At 42.7% G+C, this 23,960-nt stretch overlaps 1 protein-coding gene across 6 annotated transcripts in view; it reads left to right on the forward strand.

Annotated features, from left to right (window-relative positions):
- The window catches only part of LOC140485769 (uncharacterized), a 179,239-nt gene extending 155,719 nt beyond the window's left edge, over positions 1 to 23,520 (forward strand). For 3 of the 6 annotated variants that reach the window (XM_072584290.1, XM_072584287.1, XM_072584289.1), the window contains one exon: positions 20,679 to 23,520. In XM_072584290.1, the coding sequence (XP_072440391.1) occupies positions 20,679 to 20,801 (123 nt within the window). In that variant the 3' untranslated portion in view covers positions 20,802 to 23,520. Of the gene's footprint in view, positions 1 to 9,983; positions 10,024 to 14,595; positions 14,713 to 20,678 lie in introns of all 6 variants that reach the window. The other 3 variants (XR_011962430.1, XR_011962431.1, XM_072584291.1) reach the window with 3 other exon arrangements.
- Positions 23,521 to 23,960: the final 440 nt, after the last annotated feature.

The following is a 23,960-nucleotide window of genomic DNA, read 5'->3' on the forward strand; positions in this document are numbered from 1 at the left end:
TAAACACAATAACCTTTATTTTCAGCCCCATTCACATAAAAGACAGACAAACACTGAGCCCTGCAGAACCTCACTTGAAACAGCTTTCCAATCGCAAGGACAGCCATCAACTGCCGCCTTTGTTTCCTGTTACTAAGCCAATTTTGGATCAAATTTGACATATTACCCTGTATCCCATTGAGTTTTGCTTTTTTTGACAGCCTGCCATGTGGGATCTTGTCAAATGCTTTACTAAAATCCATGTAGTCAGCATCCGTTACACTACTCTCATCGATCCTCCTTATCACTTCCTCAAAGATTTCAATCAAATTTGTAAGACATGACCTTCCCCTAAGAAAATAATGCTGACTATCCCTGACTAGTCCATGCCTTTCTAAGTGATCTGTCAGGATTGAATCTACCAATTTGCCCATCATTGAAGTGAAGCTAACTGGCCTATAAGTATTTGGCATTTACTTTGTACTCCAGATTCAGATAATATCTCCAGACTTGCAGATGATACAAAGTTGGGTGGGTGGGTGAACTGTGAGGAGAGTGCACGAATGCTTCAGTATGATTTGATCAAGCTGAGTGAGTGAGCAAACGCATGGCAGATTAATGTGGATAAATGGGAGGATATCCATTTTGGTAACAAAAACAGAAAGGCAGCTTATTATGTGAATGGCTATAAATTGAGGGAGAAAAATATACACAAAGACCTGGATGTCCTCATACATCAGTTGCTGAAAATAAGCTTGCACATGCAGCAAGTATTAAAGAAGGCAATTGGACATGTTGGTCTTCATAGCAAGAGGATTCAAGTAAAGTGCAGTATAAAGTCTTTTTACACTTTATACAGTGCCTTGCTGAGACCACACCTGGAATACTGTGTGCAGTTTTGGTCTTCTTATGTGAGAACAGTATTCTTGCTACAGAGAGAGGGCAACATAAGTTTACCAGACTTATTCTTGGATGGTAGGACTGACATAAGAGGAAAGGCTCAATGAATTAGAATTTTATTTGCTGGAGTTCAGAACAAAAAGGGAGGATCTAATAGAAAGCTGTAATATTCTAACAGCGCTATCCAGGTGGGCCTCAGAAGGCAGCTTATGCCCAATGAGCAAGAGTTACACTTAAATGAGGAACTTGGGGAGTAGATACTTGGGAAGGAGCAGTCAATCTCTTTGCAGGCAAGTGAGGACTGGTGGAGAAGGCAGAGCGAGCCAATATGTGATTGGTCCCAAGACGGGTAACAATCCAGGGAAGCTGGAGACCAAAAGCTTATTTTTTAATCGTTATGGTTGGAGGAAAGGGGTTCTCCATCCATCTCTCAATTATATCTCTCAAACATTTTGACAATTTCAATTCTATTATTTCCAAGGAGTAGATTTAAGGCTTGAAAAGGAGCTGGGGCCAGAAGAGGGTCTGGGCAGAGGCCTGCCTCTCTCCGATGGAAGCCGTCGAAGCAGCCAGGCTGTTGCTGCTGGCGGTGCCATGCACCGATTGGCATACACCTGGGTTCTGCAGTACTTGAGTTTAAATGGATCTATCATGAAACTTTAGGATATTTTTTTCCTGTATCAATTATTGTATTAGTCATTTCAAGTGTTGCTGGTTGGGTGTCAGGAATTTTATGTCAATGGCTAACGGTCAATTTTGAAAGTAAAACATTGAATATACAATATCAGTCAAGTGTAGTGCAGATTTAAAATATGCCCTAGTTCATTTGCTTCTATTTGCCAATCAATTGGTTAGATTAGATTACTCAGTGTGGAAACAGGCCCTTCGGCCCAACAAGTCCACACCAACCCACTGAAGAGCAACCCACCCAGACCCATTCCCCTACATTTACCCCTTCACCTAACACTACGGGCAATTTAGCATCGCCTATTCATCTAAGCTGCACATTTTTGGACTGTGGGAGGAAACCGGAGCACCCAGAGGAAACTCACGCAGACACGGGGAGAATGCGCATACTCCACACAGACAGTTGCCTGAGGCGGAAATTTAAGTCGGGTCTCTGGCACTGTGAGGCAGCAGTGCTAACCACTGTACCACCCAGAGAATATAAAATAAGCATTTTTAGGTTTCATCTGAAATAGTTGACAGTTTGGGTAAGTTGCAAACATTGTTTCTTGAGATGTGTGTGGTAAGGGAAATAGTTCAATGGCAAAATAAAATTATATAGGTTACAGCCTTAGAGTTTGTCTTGTTAAGAGACCCTTCAGCCCATTGTGGCCACACCTGTTCATCAAGCAGTTACCTACATTAATCCCATGTTCCAAGGTTCCTGCCTCTGCCATACTTTCAGGAAGTGAGCTTCACAAGAAAGAAAAATTCATCCTTAAAACCCCTGTAGACCTCTGTCTTTTACCTTTAATTGATGTCCCCCGGTTATTAAAGTTTGAGGAGAAAAAATACTTTTAGCTTGTTTAAACACTTTGTTTTCTTTTGTTCTTTAAATGTATTTGGTGATTTATTGCCTGAAAATATTTCACATAAGTGAATTGAGACATTGTGATCTTCAATAGGAAGTGGTTTTCCACAAACAAGTTTATGCAGTGAAGATCCAACTTGTGCCCTTAATGTTAGAATACTATACACAAGTGTGCATGCATACACATCCACATACACGCGCATGTATACATTTACCCCTAATACAGCTAATGGACTCAATTTACCCACCTGTATGCCTGACTTACGTAGAATTGGCACCGTACTGGACCTAACACAAACCCCACTTCTTCCAACCACACCTAACTTGACCCTGCAGGGGTCAACACTTCTCAGCTCTATTTATCTGGTTAGTTTGCCTGACTTTGAGCACTGTCAAAGATAAAAGGCACTCTTACCAGATTTTATAAATAAGCAAGAAACTTATTCTTTATTATGTGACAAAACAGATTATTAATCACTGTTAAACAAAATTAAATTATATCTTTTATAAATCACATCATTTACCACATGCATTCCCAAATAGGATGGGCAAGACAGACAAGATAAACACTTCTGCAGAAAGATCATGGCCAGGAAATACAGGCAAAAGGGAATAAATTCTGTAGTTCAAGAGTCTGAACATTAAGGACTTTTTCACAATTCATTTGCGTTTTGGCAAAGATATCATGTTGTTGACTGGGGAAAGTTTTAATTCAATAGTGAGTTGGACCTAGCATTTTCCTTTTAGTTAGGAATTCTTTTCAGGATTCCTTGAGTGTTGTTTGTTTTCCATTCACAAAGAGAGAGAGAGAGAGAGATTAAAACCTGACTTGGTTTGCAGGTTTTTTGTAAACATGAGTGCAGTTATCCTTCTCTCAGTTCTGTTACAAACTGCAAGATAACCATAAAAGCTGATCTAGGCATTCTTTTTCTTACCCTAAAGATACCAGCTTCTCCAAAAATTAAATGACCTTCTGTAACCAATAACTAAACATCTAATGGTTTCATTTCTCCTTTGAGTTATAAAAAAAATTCATTAATTCTTTGCAACATAGTAGAATCTGAACTTTGAATTTTCCTACTTTATATTCCTTTAAAATATTTAGTTCTCATAAAGGGAATACTTCTGTCTTTCTTATTAGAGGAGATGCTGCTCAGGCCATGGTGACAGAGACAGAAAGGTTTAAAATTGATAAGCAAGATTATTTGACAACTGCTGACTTTTAATTTGGAGATGCCGGTATTGGACTAGGCTGTACAAAGTTAAAAATCACACAACACTAGGCTATAGTCCAACAGGTTTAATTGGAAGCACTAGCTGATGAAGAAGCAGCGCTCTGAAACCTGTTGGACTATAGCCTGCTGACTTTTAAGTTTGATGAAGTACTGGAACCAGATGAGATGCATCCAAGGATGTTAAAGGGAGTGGAAATTGAAGATGCACTATCAATAGTCTCTTTCACATTCCTTTGGCCTAAGAATCCCAGAAAACTGGAAAATTGCAAATGTAACACCATTGTTGAAAAAAGTTTACAATTACAGTTTAGCTGCAATAGCAGGGAAACTCTTTTTAAAAAATTAGTGTAGAATTATTAGACATATAGAAAAATGTGGGTTAATTAAGAAGTCCAGATTAGATTTGTTAAGAGAAAATTGTATTCAAATAACTTTTTTTGCAGAGGTAATGAGTGGCAAGGTGGCTCAGTGGTTAGCACTGCTGTCTCACTGTGCCAAGGACCTGAGTTTGATTCCCTCATTGGGCGACTGTCCATGTGGAGTTTACACATTCTCCCCACATCTACATGGGTTTCCTCCCACAATCCAAAGATGTGCAGGTCAGGTGAATTGGCCATGCTAAACTGCCCGTAGTGTTCAGGGATATATAGGTTTGTCAGGGTAAATGTAAGGTAATAGGGTAGGGGAATGGTTCTGAGTGATTTACTCTTTGGAATGTCAGTGAGGACTTGTTGGGTCAAATGACCTGTTTACATATTGTAGAGATTCTATGATAATTGATGAGGGTAATGCTGTTGATGTGGTGTACATACTGGGCAGTAACAACACGGATACAAAATTGACTGCCATACAAATTGGTTAAGTGAGTATAAAATAAAGAGAATTATCCAAAGGTGTGCGCAGAACCATAGACATACTGGTGTATGGAAATGTAAATCACTAAAGGTGGCAGGACAGGTAGAGCAAGCAGTTGATATAGTATACAGTAATCCATGTTTTATTAATGCAGGCACCAGAACATGAGCAATGAAGTTATACTGAACTGATGTCAGACATTAATTGGACATCATCTGGCATAGAATCTGGGTAGATTTGAGGAGCTGTAAAGGAATAAAGGATGGGAGTTATGCACAGACCTCTAAACATCATCGGGAGCAGAAAATAAATCAGGAGAAAGAAAAGGCATGTAATAACTATGGGGATGTCAATATGCAGGTGGACTGGGAAAATCAGGTTGATAACAAATCCCAGAAACAAATTTATAGAATGTCTACGAGCTGGTTTTTTTTGGACCAACATATTACAGAGCCCACGAGGGAACAAGCAATTTTCTTTTGTGCCCTGGGCCTGCTACAATGTTCTCGCTGCTCAATACAAGGTCTAAGAACAATATGTCATTTTCCACAGCCTCTAGAACTCAGTATTGAGTTCCACAACTAGGATTATGATCTCTGTCCTCCACTCCTGTTATGCCCCGGCCATGTTTTGATAGTAACTTGTTGAGTTTGTTCTCAGAAAGGCAGAGATCCTTTTCACAAGTTCAGTTACGCTTATTTTAGATCTTGGTCTCTCCTATGTCACCATTATCACTCCTTTTGTTTTTTGTTATGGGCACCCTCATAATCTGTTCCACTTGTCCCACCCCCCTCTCTGCCAACAGCATCATTTTCAGTTCCAAATCTGAGTTAGATTGGACTAGAGACATTGACTATTATAACTAACAGGGGTGGCATAGTGGCTCAGTGGTTAGCACTGCTGCCTCACAGCACCAGGGTGGAGGTGGTTACTGCAGATTAGAATCAAGATTAGAGTGATGCTGAAAAAGCACAGCAGGTCAGGCAGCATCCGAAGAGCAGGAAAATCAACGTTTTGGGTAAAAGCCCTTCATCAGGCCTTTCCTGATGAAGGGCTTTTGCCCAAAATGTCGATTTTCCTGCTCCTCAGATGCAGCCTGACCTGCTGTGCTTTTCAGCACCACTCTAATCTTGACTTGCAGCACCAGGGACCTGGGTTCAACTTCAGCCTTGGATGACTGTGTGAAGTTAGCATATTCTCCCCATGCCTGTGTAGGTTTCCTCCCACAGTCCAAATACGTGCAGGTTAGGCAAATTGGTTGTGCTAAATTGCACATAGGGTGCAAGCTAGGTGGATTTGCCATGCATGGTTGGGTGGGATGCTTTATGTAGGGTCAGTGTGAACTCAATGGGCAAAATAGCCTGTATCCACACTGTAGGGGATTCTATGATATATTTCTTTTTCCACATATGCTGCCAGACCTGCTGAATTTCTCCAATACTTCACAATCTATAAATTTATTCATGGGAATGTGAGCAACGCTGGCTAATGCAGCATTTATTGCCTATCCTTATCTGGCTATGAGGAGGTGGTGATGAGCTGCCTTCTTAAACTGCCGCAGTTCATTTGTAGTGGGTGAACCCATAATGCTGATAGGGAGGGAGTACCAGAATTCTGACTTAGCAATACTGAAGGAATGATTTAGAATCTGAGAATCCCTTCAGTGTGGAAACAGGCCCTTTGGCCCAATAAGTCCACACTGACCCTCCAAAGAGTAACCCACCCAAACCTATTCCACATTACTCTACATTTGCCCCTGACCAATGCACCTAACCTACACATCTCTGAAAAATATGGGCAATTTAACATGGCCAATTCACCAAACCTGCACATCTTTGGATTGTGGGAGGAAACTGGAGTACCTGAATGAAATCCACACAGACACGGAGTGAATGTACAAACTCCACACAGACAGTCACCCGAGGCTGGAATCTAATGTGGGTCCCTGGTGCAGTGAGGCAATAGTGAGCCATTATTGGTGAATGGCTTTGGAATTTGCAAATGATGGCATTCCCGTGTACATGTTACCGTAGATGGAAGTAGATATCAGTTTGTCAGGTACAGTCTGAAGAGTTTTGCTGAATTTCATCTACATTGCATCTTGTAGATGGTTCACACTGGGTTGTGAGGATGGATGCTTGTGCATATGGTGGCTATTCATGTGATATGGTGTCAAGCTTCTTTGTTAATGTTGGAATTACACTCATCCAGGCAAATAGGGATAACATCCATTTAGGCTCTTGGACAATTAGAGAGGCCTTTACTGTGCCTGTGGTCAACAGCATCACCGAAACCATGGGGGAGGGCATTACGTTGCTGTCTCGGCACCTTCTCGTAAGATGGCACCTGAGGATTGGCTACTTCATTATTGACTTGGTCCAAAGCTTACAGTGGCAGGAGGACACCGTGGCAACATCAACCATGGTGATAGTCTCCGATGGTGTGCCCAGTGCAGGCGATAGCGAAGGTGCAATGGCCCAGCAGCAAAAGATGATGCCTGAGGATTGGCAACTTCAATGTTAGTTGTCTCTGATGAAGCGATGGTAGTTCTGAGTCTTATCAGAACCTGAATGTAAACGGTCTTCTCTTTAAAGAATTGATGGCATGGTGACTCACTGTTTTGCACTGCTGCCTCACAGCAGTGTTCAATTCCAGCCTCAGGTGACTGTCTGTGTGGAGTTAGCACATTCTCTCATTGTCTGCATGGGTTTCCTCCCACAGTTCAAAGATGTGTAAATTAAGTGGATTAGCCATGCTAAATCGCCCAGTGTCCAGGCCTGTGAGGTCAGGTTGATTAGCCTTGGGAAATGCAGGGTGACAGGAATAAGGGAGTGGGTCTATGTGGGATGTTCTTTGGAATGTCGGTGTGGACTCAATGGGCTGTTTCCTCATGCTGTGGGGAATGTATGAGATGATATTCAGTCAGATTCCTGCCTTGTGTCATGTAGATGGTGGATTGGCTTTGGTGGGTTCTGAAGGATTCTTAACTCTGACCTGCTCTTAGAGCCACTGTATTTATATGGTTTGTACGGTTCAGCTTCTGATCAATGATAACCCTCATGATGTTGATCGTGGGGAATTTAACAATCATTATAACAAAGGATAATGGTTACACTCTGTCTTGTTGAAAATGGTCATTGTCTGACATTTATAGGCATGAATGTTCCTTAACATTTTCAACCCAAGCATAGAACTTGCCCAGGTCTATCTGCACTTGAACATGGACTGTTTCTGTATGTGTGAAATCATGAATGTTGAACATAGTTGCACAATCAGCAAGAATCCCAATTTCAGACCTTAGGGTAGAGGAATATTATTGATGACCCAGCCGAAAATGATTGGGCCTAGGATACGACCCTGCAGTACACCTGCAGAGATAGCCTGGAAAGATCAACTACAACCACCTTCCCACCTTCCTTTGTGCTAAAGTATGCATCTAGACAGTGAAGAACTTTCGTCCCTCATTCCCATTGAATCTAGTGTTGCGATGGCTCCTCAATGCCACAAATTCTCATCTCAACCCTGAAATTCAACTCAGTAGCTGAAAGTTGTAATGAGGTCAGGAGCTAAGTGGCCTTGTAGATCCCAAACTGGCCATAACTAGACAGGTTATAGCTAAACAAATGCTGCTTGATAGCACTGTTCCTGTTGAGTAGCTATATTGGAACAGCTTGGCTAGGGATGCGAGGAGTTGAATTGAATTGAATTTATTGTCACATGTACGGAAGCACAATGAAAGCTTTGTCTTGCAAGTAATACAGACAGATCACATAGTTAAGTAGCATAGATAGTAAATACTAGGTAAACAGCTGCAAAAACAAAAACACAGGTACAGGCGAATGTTAAGAGTTTGTGAGTCCATTCAGTATTCCAACAACAGTAAGATAGAAACTGTTACAAAACCGGCTGGTGCATATGTTCAGGCTTCTGTACCTCCTCCCCAAGGGTAGAGGTTGTAGAAAAACATTGCCAGGGTGGGATGGATTTTTAAGAATGCTGGTGGTCTTTCCTTGACAGTGGGCCTCGTAGATGGATTCTATAGATGGGTGGTTAGCCTTTGTGATTGTCCAGACCAAGTTCACCACTCCCTGTAGCCACTGTCTGATCTTGAATGGTACAGTTGCCCTACCAGGTAGTGATACATCCAGTCAAGATGCTCTTGATGGCGCACCTATAAAAATTGGCAAGGGTATTCACCATCATGCCAAATTTCCTCAGCTGCATGAGGAAGAAGAAATGTTGTTGGGCCTTTGTAACCAGTGCATCCACATGAAGAGTCCAAGAAAGCTTGTTGTGGATAACCACTCCCAGGAGATTGACACTGTCCATTCATTCCACCTCTGTGCTGTTAATGTATAGGGGGGGGCATGAGTAATATCCTGCCGAAAGTCAATAATGAGTTCCTTGGCATTGAGAGCTAGGTTGTTCTCAGTGCACCATTTTTTCTGGTCTTTCTGCCTCCCATCTGTAGTCTGTTTCATCGCCATCTGAGATTCGACCAAGTATGGTGGTGTCATCAGTGAACTTGTAAATGGAATTAGTCTGGTATTTGGCGGCACAGTCATGGGTATAGAGTGAGTACAGTAGGGGGTTGAGTACACACCCCTGTGGGGGCTCCAGTGATGAGTGTGACAATGAAATATTGTCCCCAGTCTTCTCTGATTGTGGCCTGTGGGTCAGGAAACTGAGGATCCAGTTGCAAAGATCACAAAGTTAAGTAATCAGTCTCGAGGGGATAATAGTGTTGAAGGCTGAACTGTAGTCAATGAGTAGGATTCTTATATAGCTGTTTTTGTGTCAAGATGTTCTAGGGAGGAGCGAAGGGTCTGTGATATAGCATCTGACGTGGATCTGTTGGTCCGATAGGCAAATTGGAGTGGGTCAAGAGTAATGAGGAGGCTGGAGTTGATTAATGCCATGACCAGCCTTTCAAAGCACTTCATGACTATCAAAGTTAGGGCCAATGAGCGGTAGTCATTGAGACATGCTGCACGAGCCTTCTTAGGCACAGGGATGATGGCCCTATTGAACAGGCAGGGACAGTTGCCTGCTGCAGGGAGAGGTTGAAGATGTCCAAGAAGACCTCTGCCAGTTGATCTGCACATGCTCCGAATGCATGGCCTGGTACTCCATCTGGTCCCATCACTATCTTTGGATTCACACGAAGGAAAACTGATCCGACCTCTGATGCAGTGACTATTGGGATAGGTTCATCAGGTTCGTCAGAAGTTCTGGAATGTACGTCTTCAGTTCTTTTGTGAAATGTTGTAAGGCCCCACTGCTGTTTCAGTATATGCAGCCATTTCTTGATAACACATGAAGTGAATTGACTGGGCTGAAAATGGTATCAGTGGTGCTGAGGCCTTTGATCCATCTGGGCCTGTACCAGTCACTCTGGACTTCTGGCTGAGCATTGTTGTGAATGCCTCAGCCTTATCTTCAATTTCCTATGTTCCTATCATTTGTTTTTTTAACAGCAGGAACACCAGGATTGACAACCAGGGGACTGCCGGGAAGGTAAGTGAAGACTTTAAAAACTTGCCTCGTGAATAGGCAGGGCGCTGCTGAATAAGAGTGGACATGGGATTGCTGAGTAAGTGAAGTCATACATTTGAGTGGTTGCATTACCTGAAACGCTACTTAGTTAGTGTCCCACTCCCGTCCGCCTCCTCTAACCAAAAAAACGTTTCTGTGTGCCGGATTGGTAAAGTTGCTAGTTTTTTTTCCAATAGTCTCTTTGGGAATTCAAAACAGTAGGAATGGAGGTTAGGGCAGTTGAATGCTCCTTCTATAGAATGTGGGACCTAAGGGTCACTACTAGTGTATGTGCTGACTTCAGCTGCAGATGTGCAACGAACTGTGTTATGCAACTGGAGCTGGATGAACTTCATTCAGCAGGTTGAGGGACTAAATTGAGAGGATTTACATGGAGGTAGTCACACCTTCGGTACAGGAAAAAGGGTTACAGTCAGGGGATGGAAAGGGAACCGGCAGACAATGCAGGGATCCCCGGTGGCTGTTCCCCTCATTAACAAGTATATGTTTTGGATACTGTTGCAGGGGGGACTTACTAGGGGTAAGCCATGAGGTACAGGTCTCTAGTACATAGTCTGTCCCTGTTGCTCAGAAGGGAAGGGAGAAGAGGAGCAGAGCATTAAGTCATCGGGAACTCCATAGTTAAGGGGACAGATAGGAGATCCTGTGGGAACGAGAGAGACGCACGGTGGTGTGTTGCCTCCCAGGTGTCAGGGTGCGTGATGACTTGGATCATGTTTTCAGGATCCTGAAGGGGGAAGGGGGAGGGGGAGCAGCCCAAGTCATAGTCCACAAAGGCATAGGTAGGAAAAAGGATGGGGATTTAAGACAGAAATTCAGAGAGCTAGAATGAAAGCTTGGAGCTAGAACAAACAGAGTTGTTATCTCTGGTTTGTTACCCATGCCACGTGCTAGCAAGGCAAGGAATAGGAAGAGAGAAGAGTTAAACACGTGGCTTGAGGGATGGTGCAGGAGGGAGGAATTGGGATATCTGGATAATTGGGGCTCATTCTGGGGTAGGTGGGACCTCTACAAACAGGATGGTCTCCACCTGAACCAGAGGGGTACCAATATCTTGGCGGGTGGCAGGGGAGGGGGAAAGAAGGTTTGCTAATGCTGTTCGGGAGGGTTTAAACTAATTCAGCAGGGGGATGGGAACGTGAATTGTAGCCCCAGTGTACAGGAGGTTGAGAGCAGTGAGGTCAGAAATGAGGTTTCAAGGTCCAGCAGGCAGGAAACTGGTTTGAAGTGTGCCTACTTCAATGCCAGGAACATCCGGAATAAGGTGGGTGAACTAGCAGCAAGGGTTGGTACCTGGGACTTCGATGTTGTGGCCATTTCGGAGACATGAATCAAGCAGGGACCGAAATGGTTGTTGCAGCTTCCAGGATTTAGATGTTTCAGTAAGAACAGAAGATGAAAAAAGAGGGGGGGAAGGTGTGGCATTGTTAGTCAAGGATAGTATTATGGTTGCAAAAAGGATGTTGCAGGACTGAGGTAGTATGGGCTGAAGTTAGAAACAGGAAAGGAGGTCACCCTGTTGGGAGTTTTCTATAGACCTCCAAAAAGTTCCAGAGATGTAGAGAAAAGGATTGCATGGATGATTCTGGACAGGAGCGAAAGTAACAGGATAGTTGTTATGGGGGGACTTTAACTTTCTAAATATTGACTAGAAATGCTATAGTTCGAGTACTTTAGATAGGTCAGTTTTTGTCCAATGTGTGCAGGAGGGTTTCCTGACAGAGCATGTAGGTAGACCAACAAGGGGCGAGGCCACAATGGATTTAGTACTGGGTAATGAACCTGGCCAGGTGTTAATTTGGAGGTACGTGAGCACTTTGGTGATAGTGATCACAATTCAGTTTAGTTTAGCGATGGAAAGGGATAGATATATACTGCAGGGCAAGAGTTATAGCTGGAGGAAAGGCAATTATGATGCGATCGGGCAAAACTTAAGATGCATAGGTTGGGGAAGGAAACTGCAGGGGATGGGCACAATTGAAATGTGAAGCTTGTTCAAGGAACAGCTATTGCGTGTCCTTCATAAATATGTACCTGTCAGGCAGGGAGGAAGTGGTCGAGCGAGCGAACCGTGATTTACTAAAGAAGTTGAATCTCTTGTCAAGTAGAAGAAGAGGGCTTATGTAAAGATGAGACATGAGCGCTCAGTCCAGCCGCTTGAGAGTTACAAGTTAGCCAGGAAGGACCTAAAGAGAGGGCGAAGGAGAGGCAGGAGAGGACATGAGAAGTCTTTGGCAGGTAAGAGCCAGGAAAACTCTAATGCTTTCTATAGGTATGTCAGGAATAAAAGAATGATTAGAGGAAGATTAGGGACAGTTGAGGGCAGTAATGGGAAGTTGTGTGTGGAGTCTGAGCAGATAGGAGAGGCGCTAAATGAAATTTTTTTTGTCGGTATATACACTGGAAAATGACAAAGTTATTGAGGAGAAGATTGAGATACAAGCTATTAGACTAGATGGGATTGAGGTTCATAAGGAGATGTTAGCAATTCTGGAAAGTGTGAAAATATACAAGTCCCTCGGCCGAATGGGATTTATTTTAAGATTTTCTGGGAATCTAGGAAGGAGATTGCAGAACCATTGGCTTTCATCTATATGTCATCATTGTCTAAAGGAATAGTGCCAGAAGACTGGAGGATAATAAATGTTGTCCCCTTGTTCAAGAAGGGGAGTAGGGACAATCCTGGTAATTATACACCAGTGAGCCTTATTTCGGTTGCGGGCCGAGTGTTGGAAGGATTATAAGAGATAGGATTTATAATCATCTGAAAAGGAACAAGTTGATTAGGGATAGTCAACACAGTTTTGTGAAAGGTAGGTCGTGTCTCACAACACCTTATTAAGTTCTTTGAGAAGGTGACCAAACAGATGAATGAGGGTAAAGTGGTTGATGTGGTGTATATGGATTTCAGTAAGGTGTTTGATAAGGTACCCAATGGTAGGCCATTGCAGAAAATACGGAGGGTGATTTCAGAGTTTGGATCAGAAATTGACTAGTTAAAATAAATCAGAGGGTCATGATTGATAAGAAATGATCATCCTACAGTTCAGTTACTAGCTGTGTACCACAAGGATCTGTTTTGACCCACTGCTGTTTGTCATTTTTTTAAATGTCCTGGATGAAGGCATAGAAGGATGGGCTAGTAAATTTGTGGATGACACTAAGGTCAGTGGAGTTATGGATAGTGCCAAAGGATATTGCAGGTTATAGAGGGACATAGACAAGCTGCAGAGCTAGGCTGAGCAGTGGCAAATGGAGTTTAATGTAGAAAAGTGTGAAGTGATTCACTTTGGATGGGGTAACAGGAATATGGATTAGTGAGCTAATGGTAAGATGCTTGGCAGTGTGGATGAGCAGTGTCCATGTACATAGGTCCCTGAAAGTTGCCACCCAGATTGATAGGATTGTTAAGGCGGCGTATGGGGTGCTAGCTGTTATTGGTAGAGTGAATGTGTTTCAGAGCCATGAGGTCATACTGCAGCTGTACAAGACTCTGGTGCAGCTGCACTTGGAGCATTGTGTACAATTCTGGTCGCTGTGCTACCGGAAGATGTGGAGGCTTTGGAAAGAGTTCAGAGGCAATTTACTAGGATATTGCCTGGTATAGAGGGAAGGTTTTATGAGGTACTTCAGGCTGTTTTCATTAGAGAGAAGAAGGTTGAGAGGTGACTTAATGGAGACATACAAAATGATCAGAGGATTAGATAGAGTGGACAGTGAGAGTCTTTTTCATTGGATGATGATGGCTAGCATGAGGGGGCATAGCTTTAATTGAGGGGTGATAGATATAGGACAGATGTCAGAGGTAATTTCTTTACTCAAAGTAGTAAGGGCATGGAATGCCCTGCCTGCAACAGTAGTAGACCAGCCAACCTTAAGGACATTTAAATGGTCATTGGATAAATATATGGATGACAGTGGAATAGTGTAGGTTAGAAGGGTTTCAGATTGCTTCTGCAGTTCGGCACAACATCATGTAATGTTCAATGTTTTGTCATATATGATGGTCTGATGCTTCATTCTCCCCCAACTCTAGTTTTCCTTGTCTGATCTGAGTCTTTCCCTAAATATGAGGCCCAATAAACAATCTTCACTATCGATATTCAGTGAGAAAGGAAATCCATGCACATCATCAGAATTGCATTCCAATATCCCCTTTACCTATATCAGTAGTTAATATCTGGGGAGGTGAAAAACTCTATGTTTATTGTTGTGTTTTATTCTCAAATTCCTAATTTGTCTGCATCCTTATTCCTTTAACTTGTTTGCTGACAACACTGCTGTGGTAGGATGGATATTAAACAATGATAAGTCAGAATACAGAAAGGAGATAGAGGGTTTGGTGACATGGTACAATGATAACAACCCCTCTCTTAAGGTCGGCAAAACTAAGAATGGATCATTGACTTCAGAAAGAAAGTAGGAGAACAAGCCACCCTCTAAATCAATGGAGCGAAGGTTGAGAGCATTAGATCCCTAGGAGTGACTATAACCAACAACCAACAGTATGCTTTCTATTGTATATCTGTAAAGGTTGAGCCTCCCACGTAGATGTGACAGTCAAGGCGGCACAACAACACTCCTTCCTCAGGTGGCTTGGGAAATTTGGTCTGTCCATAAGGACCCTCACCAACTAGACCATCACCGAAGGTAACCTTCCATCCATTGAGGCAATTTACACGTCTCATTGCTGTGAAAAGGCTGTCAGCATCATTAAAGACTCATCCCACCCTGGTAATGCACTCCAAAACCTTCTGTTAGGCAAATGACACAGAAGCTTGAACACACCGACACGTTCAGGAACAGCGGGACAATAAATCCAATCAACTTGGTTCCCTAGTTAAGTACTCTATTGACTGAATTTATGGGAATGGTTCTTATTTTCTATCTATTCATGTTGTATGACATTTTCAATGTCTTGTCTGCCTCTCTCTGTCAACTGCCTCAGTATAATCTATAAAGCATACATATACATCTTCTTTGGACTTGAGAATGTTAGGTGCCTGGAACACACTGGTAAGAGAGGTGGTAGAAGCAGAAACGATAGCAACATTTAAGACACAATGGAGAAGAATTGAGTGATATGGACCACGTGCAGGCAAATGGGATTAGTTTAGAATGACATCGTGGTTGGCACAGACAAGGTGGGCCGAAATGCCTGTTCTTGTGCTGTGCAGTTCAATGTTCTGTTGCTGTCTTTCTTAAAGTTCTTATCACAGACCTTGCATTTTTTTGTACCTTTTTATTCAATAAACCCATAATATTCTTTCAATATCTCTGGCCTAAATTTGCTTTGTGCTCAATATCGTGATGATTCTTAGAATGTTTTTGATTATATAGTTCCATGAAGTTCACACTCTGTTTCAACTTATCTTTTTGCTAGCTATGGATACTGACTTCAGAATGCTTCAAGAAATAAGCCTGTCATAGAGTTTTGCAAATTATTCCAGAATTATGTCATAGTTCAAAGTTTGTGAGAAGATTTGTAGCTTGGGTGCTCGTTGTTGTGATTCTATTCACCAACTTGGGAATTTGTGTTGCAGATGTTTTTTCCCTTGTCTAGGTGATATCCTCAGTGCTTGGGAGCCTCATGTGAAGCACTTCCGTGATGTTTCCTCCGGCATTTGTAGTGGTTTGAATGTGCCGCTTCTGGTTGTCAGTTCCAGCTGTCTGTTGCAGTGGTCGGTATATTGGGTCCAGCTCAATGTGCTTATTGATTGAATCTGTGGATGAATGCCATGCCTCTAGGAATTCTCTGGCTGTTCTCTGTTTGGCTTGTCCCATAATAATAGTGTTGTCCCAGTCGAACTCATATTGCTTGTCATCTGCGTGTGTGGCTACTAAGGATAGCTGGTCATGTCGTTTCGTGGCTAGTTGGTGTTCATGGATGCAGATCATTAGCTGTCTTCCTGTTTGTCCTATGTAGTGTTTTGTGCAGTCCTTGCATGGGATGTTGTACACTACAGTGGTTTTGCTCATGCTGGGTATCGGGTCCTTCGTTCTAGTGAGTTGTTGTCTGAGAGTGGCTGTTGTTTTGTGTGCTGTTATGAGTCCTAGTGGTCGCAATAGTCTGGCTGTCAGTTCGGAAATGCTCTTGATGTATGGTAGTGTGGCTAGTCCTTTCAGTTGCGGCATGTCCTCGTTCCATTGTCTTTCCCTTAGGCATCTGTTGATGAAATTGCGCGGGTATCTGTTTTTGGTGAATACATTGTATAGGTGTTCTTCCTCTTTTTGCAGTTCTGGTGTACTGCAGTGTGTTGTGGCCCTTTTGAATAGTGTCTTGATGCAACTTCTTTTGTGTGTACCAACCACTATACCGACCACTGCAACGGACAGCTGGAACTGACAACCGGAAGCGGCAGATTCAAACCACTAGAAATGCCGGAGGAAACATCACAGAAGCGCTTCACATGAGGCTCCCAAGCACTGAGGATGTTACCTAGACAGGGGACGAAACGTCTGCAACACAAATTTCCAGCTCGGCGAACAGAACCACAACAATTATGTCATAGTCTCATATCTGAAATCTTCTATAGTCCCATACTTTTACCCTTTTATATTTTGATAGCTTAATTTTCCTTCCTTCCGTTTTTGTGATTGGAAGCTCTTTATTTGTCTTTCTCCCCTCTATTGGGGAAAGTTCTCGAAATGTTCTTTTCATCAGCCTAAAATGTTATTTTTTGTCCAGTATTATGGAGACATCTATTACAATGATTACAGTTACTTTAACTACATAACTTTTGGAGTTGATAACTGCTTTCACTTTATGATGCTTTTGTTTATATCTTCTTGAGATATGGGCATCACTGGTGAGTCTTATTGTCTATCCCTAATTGCCAATGAGAAGGTGACAGCTAGCCACCACCTTAAGCTGCTGTGGTCCATATGATAACATATACAATGTTGTTAAGAAGAGTGCTAGGATTTTGAACCGGCTTCAGTGTAGAGAGTTAGTATTACAGCGGTGGAAAGGAATATGGACGAAGATTTGCCATCTGAGGTAGTTTGGGTTGAGGTTAGGAATAGGAGAGGTGAGGTCACCCTGTTAGGAGTCTTTTACAGGCCTCCTAATAGTCCTAGAATCGTTGAAGAAAGGATTGCGAAGATGATTCAGGAGAAGAGTGACAGTAATAGGGTGATTGTTATGGGAGACTTTAACTTTCCTGATATTGATTGGGAAAGCTATAGCTCAAGTTCGTTAGATGGGTCAGTGTTTGTGCAATGTGTGCAGGAGAGTTTCCTGACACAATATGTAGATAAGCCAACAAGAGGTGAGGCCATACTGGATTTGGTTCTGGGTAACGAACCAGGCCAGGTATTAGAACTAGAGGTAGGTGAGCACTTTGGTGACAGTGACCACAATTCGGTGATTTTTACTCTAGTGATGGAGAGGGATAAGTGTGTACTACAGGGCAAGAGTTATAGCTAGGGGCAGGGAAATTATGATGCGTTGAGGCATGACTTAGGATGTGTGGATTGGAAAAGTAGATTCCAAGGCAAGAGCGTAATTGATATGTGGAACTTGTTCAAGGAGCAACTATTGAGTGTCCTTGATAAGTACGTACCTATCAGGCAGGGAGGAAAGGGTCGTGTGAGGGAGCCGTGGTTTAATAAGGAGTTGGAATCCCTTGTTAAATGGAAGAGGGCGGCCTTTGTAAAGATGAGGCGTGAAGGTTCAATAGGGGCGATTGAGAGTTATAAGGTAGCCCGGAAGGACCTCAAGAGAGAGCTAAGAGCAGCAAGGAGGGGACATGAAAGGTCCTTAGTTGGTAGGATTAGGGAAAACCCTAAGGCTTTCTATAGGTATGTTAGGAATAAAAGAATGACTAGGGAAGGAATAGGTCCAATCAAGGATAGTAATGGGAAGTTGCGTGTGGAGGCTGAAGAGATTGGGGAGGCGCTGAATGAATACTTTTCGTCAGTATTCACTCAGGAACAGGACATTGTTGTCGATATGAATACTGAGGCACGAATAAGTAGAATGGATGGCTTTGAGATATGTAGAGAAGAGGTGTTGGAAATTCTGGCAAGGGTGAAAATAGATAAGTCCCCTGGGCCTGATGGCATTTATCCTAGGATTCTCTGGGAAGCAAGGGAGGAGATTGCAGAGCCATTGGCCTTGATTTTTGTGTCCTCTTTGTCGACAGGAGTAGTGCCAGAGGACTGGAGGCTAGCAAACGTGGTTCCCTTGTTCAAGAAGGGGAGTAGGGATAATCCTAGTAACTATGGGCCAGTGAGTCTCACTTCTGTTGTGGGCAAAGTCTTAGAGAGAATTGTAAGGGATAGGATTTATGCACATCTGGATAAGAATGATGTGATCAAGGATAGTCAGCATGGTTTTGTGAAGGGCAGGTCGTGCCTCACAAACCTTATTGAATTCTTTGAGAAGGTGACGAAGGAGGTAGATGAGGGGAAAGCGGTAGATGTGGTATATATGGATTTTAGTAAGGCGTTTGATAAGGTCCCCCATGGTAGGCTACTGCAGAAAATACAGAGATATGGCATTGAGGGTGAGTTGGAGGTTTGGATTAGGAATTGGCTCTCTGGAAGAAGACAGAGGGTAGTAGTTGATGGCAAAGGTTCATCTTGGAGTGCCGTCACTAGCGGTGTTCCGCAAGGATCTGTTTTGGGACCATTGCTGTTTGTCATTTTTATAAATGACCTGGAGGAAGGGTTAGAAGGTTGGGTGAGCAAGTTTGCGGATGATACGAAAGTCGGAGGAGTTGTAGACAGTGAGGAAGGATATGGCAGGTTACAGCGGGATATAGAGAAGCTGCAGAGCTGGGCAGAAAGGTGGCAAATGGAGTTCAATGTAGCTAAGTGTGAGGCGATTCACTTTGGTAAGAGTAACAAAAAGATGGGGTACTGGGCTAATGGTCGGATACTTGGTAGTGTGGAAGAGCAGAGGGATCTTGGTGTCCATGTACACAGATCTCTGAAAGTTGCCACCCAGGTAAATAGTGCAGTGAAGAAGGCATATGGCGTACTGGCTTTTATTGGTAGAGGAATTGAGTTCCGGAGTCCTGAGGTCATGCTGCAGTTGTATAAGACTCTGGTGCGGCCGCATCTGGAATATTGTGTGCAGTTTTGGTCGCCATACTATAGGAAGGATGTGGAGGCACTGGAACGGGTGCAGAGGAAGTTTACCAGGATGTTGCCTGGTATGGTAGGAAGATCCTATGAGGAAAGGCTGAGGCACTTGGGGTTGTTTTCTTTGGAGAAAAGAAGGTTTAGGGGTGATTTGATAGAGGTGTACAAGATGATTAGGGGGTTAGATAGGGTTGACAGTGAGAACCTTTTTCCACGTATGGAGTCAGCTATTACAAGGGGGCATAGCTTTAAATTAAGGGGGGGTAGATATAGGACTGATGTTAGGGGTAGGTTCTTCACTCAGCGAGTCGTAAGTTCATGGAATGCCCTGCCAGTAGCAGTAGTGGACTCTCCCTCTTTATGGGTATTTAAGCGGGCATTGGATAGGTATATGGAGGATAGTGGGTTAGTGTAGGTTAGGTGGGCTTTGATCGGCGCAACATCGAGGGCCGAAGGGCCTGTACTGCGCTGTATTCTTCTATGTTCTATGTTCTATGTTCGCTGAGGAACCTCACATAACTACTATATTTCTTATAAGGTTTTTCCCCTCCTAAACTGTCTTCTGAGCCCTGGTGCTTTGTTCTGCAATTTAGCTGACCTCACTGCAGTCTCACTCTTTATCACTGGAGATCAGAAGTAAATCATTTCTTTTGAACAGGACCAGGGTCTTCTAAACTTCCTTCTCAACCTCTCCTTAATACCCACCAGCCAGCTCTCAATCAATTATAAATTCCCTTTCCCTAATCTATGATTTCCCCTAAAGTTTGACTATTATTTGGATAAAGCTGGAAATCATTCCCATTCCCTTGTGTATTGGAGTATTTCCAAGTCACGCTCAACTTCAATTAATCTGAGTTTGTGATTTGAAATGGAGACATCACCGAAAGGCACTTTACAATCTCACTCTCTGCAAACTCCCACATGCTGCATTTCAAATACGCTGCTCTGTTATTTCTTGGATTAACCTTATTTTATTTATTTAATGAATTAAAGTCTTCAATGTTTCTTTGCATCTATAAAACGTGCTTTAACTAATCAATCCTACATTTACACATTCCTGGTTATGATTAAAATGATTGCTCAGATTTAGAGAAGAAAACTCTTAAAACTCACCAAGTAATCTGCTACCTTTCAACTTAAACAATGCTCCTGGCTTCAGCTTTACACATTGTTGCTTCTCTTGCTGCCTCACTCAGAGAGATCCTTGTGTGGTAAAAGAACTTAACATCTCATGCCTTATTGTGCCAAATTCTTCCCCCACTCACCAAATTCCTAAAGTACGTACTGATAAAGCTCTAAAATGGGCATTGAACTGCTTAGATTTGCATGTAACCAAAACCTCCTTGCATTAAATTTATACCAGCAAGAAGAACTGAGTCAGCCCCTTAAATATTAACCTTTCATATCCAACTAATTTTCAATTCATAGGTAGAATGTGTTCACAATTACACAATTTATGTACTTGCTATCTTAATACAGTGTAACAATTACTAATTTATCAATGTGACATTGTTTATTGCAAACAGGAACAAAAGGAAAAGCAGCAAAGGCATGATAAGAAGCAAAGGAAAATCAGGAGAATTTTGCAACATGGTGAGCCATCACCTCCGTGGAGCCCCCCTAATAAAACAATACCATTTGGAAAATGAACATTATACATCCATGGCGAATAAATCTTAAATTTTACTTTTTCACTGTATGAATAGAGTAAATTTTAATCTGTATCTTTAAAACAAAAGTTCCTATAAATAAACATATCTGTACATATTTGCTTGTAATACTACTAGAACAGTACATTTCCAGTCCTACCAGTGAGGCATTTGCTCAAGATCTGGTCCCAGGAAATGAGGCGAAGGAGGGGAGCATTTGGCAAATATCAATCACAACATAATAAAGTTAAAAAAAATAAGTTTGTTTAAATGTAAAACTCAGTCAGTGATTAAAATCCCAGTCTGGGCAGATGTTAGGGGTCTAAAGTTGAACTGGAGCACATTGATTGGACGCACATTTTGTTCGATAAAATAGTTGCTGAAAATGGGAGAATTTCAAAAGGGAGATGAATAGCTATAGCTAAGTACATATCCTTGACAAATGAATATGAGTAACTAAAGTTAGAGTACCCTGGATGACTAAGGATATTGATGAGAAAATAAAGAAAAAAAAAGGGAGGCATTTGATACATGCTGAACCAACAACAGCAATAGAAATCAGGAAGAGTACCTCAAATGCAAAAAGAAGCTAAAGCTAAAATACAGGGAGATTAAGAAGAATCATGAGACTGAACTAAAACAAGTAGCAACAAGTTCTTCACATATGTTAATAGCTAAAAGGAAAGTGGGGCCCAGAAAGCTACACACTGAAGCAACGATATGAGAAGTCAGCAGGTCAGATAGATTTGCATCCTCAATTGCCGAGAGAGTTAAAGGAACAAACCATGGAGCCATTGACAGGAATTTTTCAGGCCTCTCTGAACACAGGACTGGAAGATTGTAAATGTGACACAGTATTTGAAGAAAGGGACAAAGAATAACCAAGAAAACTACAGACCTGTCAGCTTGACATCTTAAGAGTCATACAACATGGAAACCGATCCTTCGGTCCAACTCAGCTGCGCCAAACAGTTATCCCAACCTGACCTGGTCCCATTTGCTAGCATTTGGGCAATATCCTTCTAAAGTCTTCCTATTCATATATCCATCCAGACGCCTTTTAAATGTTGCAATTATACCCACCTCCACGACTTCCTCGAGCACCTTATTCTATACACATACCAGACCCTGTTTGAAAAGTTACCCCTCAGGTCCTTTTTATATTTTTCCCCTCTCAGTTGTGTAGGCTATAATACAGGATAAATATCATTTAGAAAACAATAAATTAATACTAAACAGTTAATGACAGACTAATATGGCTTTGTCAAAGGCAAATTATGTCTGACAAATTTAATTAAGTTATTTGACTAGGTGACAAGCATAGATGAAGATACTGTGATGCATGTTGTATATGTGGATTTTCAGTACGCATTTGATATGGTGCTACATAGTAGGTTGGTTAGCAAATTAGAAACGTTGAGGAAACAGGGCAGGACAGGTGAATGAAGCGACAGTGGGGGAGCAGTTTGGAACCAGTGACCATAGTTTTATTAATTTTGAAATAGTTATGGAGAGGGACAAAATTGGTCCACAGGTTTAAGTTCTAAATTGGGGCAAAGCGAATTTTGATGGATTTAGAGGCAAAGTTGCAGGGGTCGATCAGAATAGATTAGATTACTTACAGTGTGGAAACAGACCCTTCGGCCCAACATGTCCATACCGACCCTCCGAACAGCAACCCACCCAGACCCATTCCTCTACATTTACCCCTTCACCTAATACTATGGGCAACTTAGCATAGCCAATTCACTTAACCTCCACATTTTTGGACTGTGGGAGGAAACCAGAGCACCAAGAAGAAACCCAAGCAGATATGGGGAGAATGTGCAAACTCCAGTCAGTTGCCTGAGATGGGATTTGAACCCAGGTCTCTGGCACTATGAAGCAGCAGTGCTAACCACTGTGCCACCGTGCCATCGAGGCAAAAATGACATCCAGCACGTGGGAGGCCTTTAAAAGTGAGATAGCTAGAGTTCAAGGTGTATATGTTCCTGTGACCATGAAGGGCAAGGTTGGCAGGAATATGGAACTCTGGATGACAAGAGATATTGAGGGCTTGGCCAGAGAAAAACAAGGAGGCATGGCTCAGTTACAGGCAGTTAGGATCAAGGGAATTCCTGGAGGTATGTAAAGGGTACAGGAGTTTACTGAAGGAAATCAGGAGGACAAAAAGGGGGCACGCGATAGTCTTGGCTTAGAAGATGAGAGTGAATTCAAAGAGGATATTAAGTATACTAAAGGCAAAATAAAAACGAGAGAGAGAATTAGACCCCTCAAGGACTAAAGTGGGCATGAATGTGTAGAACTGCAGGAGACAGTTGAGGTGCTCAATGAATAGTGCTCAATCCACAGATGTGCAGATCAGGTGAATTGGCCAAGTTAAATTGCCCGTAGTGTTAGGTAAGGGGTAAATGTAGGGGTAGGGGTGGGTTGCGCTTCGGCGGGGTGGTGTGGACTTGTTGGGCCGAAGGGCCTGTTTCCACACTGTAAGTAATCTAATCTAATCTAAAATTGCCCATAGTGTCAGATGCATTAGTCAGGGGTTAATATACAGTAGGGGACTGGGTCTGGGTGAATTGCTCTTCAGAAGGTCAGTGTGGACTTGTTGGACCGAAGGGCCTGTTTCCAACTGTAGGGAATCTAATCTAATCCAGTATTTCTCCTCTGTGTTTGGGGTGGCACGGTGGCACAGTGGTTAGCACTGCTGCCTCACAGTGCCAGAGACCTGAGTTCAATTCCCACCTCAGGCGACTGTCTGTGTGGAGTTTGCACGTTCTCCCCGTGTCTGCGTGGGTTTTCTCCGGGTGCTCTGGTTTCCTCCCACAGTCCAAAGATGTGCAGGTCAGGTGAATTGGCCAATCTAAATTGCCCGTAGTGTTAGGTAAGGGGTAAATGTAGGGGTAGGGGTGGGTTGCGCTTCGGCGGGGTGGTGTGGACTTGTTGGGCCGAAGGGCCTGTTTCCACACTGTAAGTAATCTAATCTAATCTAAAATTGCCCATAGTGTCAGATGCATTAGTCAGGGGTTAATATACAGTAGGGGACTGGGTCTGGGTGAATTGCTCTTCAGAAGGTCAGTGTGGACTTGTTGGACCGAAGGGCCTGTTTCCAACTGTAGGGAATCTAATCTAATCCAGTATTTCTCCTCTGTGTTTACGGTG

This window comes from Chiloscyllium punctatum, chromosome 14 (assembly GCF_047496795.1).
Source record: "Chiloscyllium punctatum isolate Juve2018m chromosome 14, sChiPun1.3, whole genome shotgun sequence".
Classification (NCBI taxonomy): domain Eukaryota; kingdom Metazoa; phylum Chordata; class Chondrichthyes; order Orectolobiformes; family Hemiscylliidae; genus Chiloscyllium; species Chiloscyllium punctatum.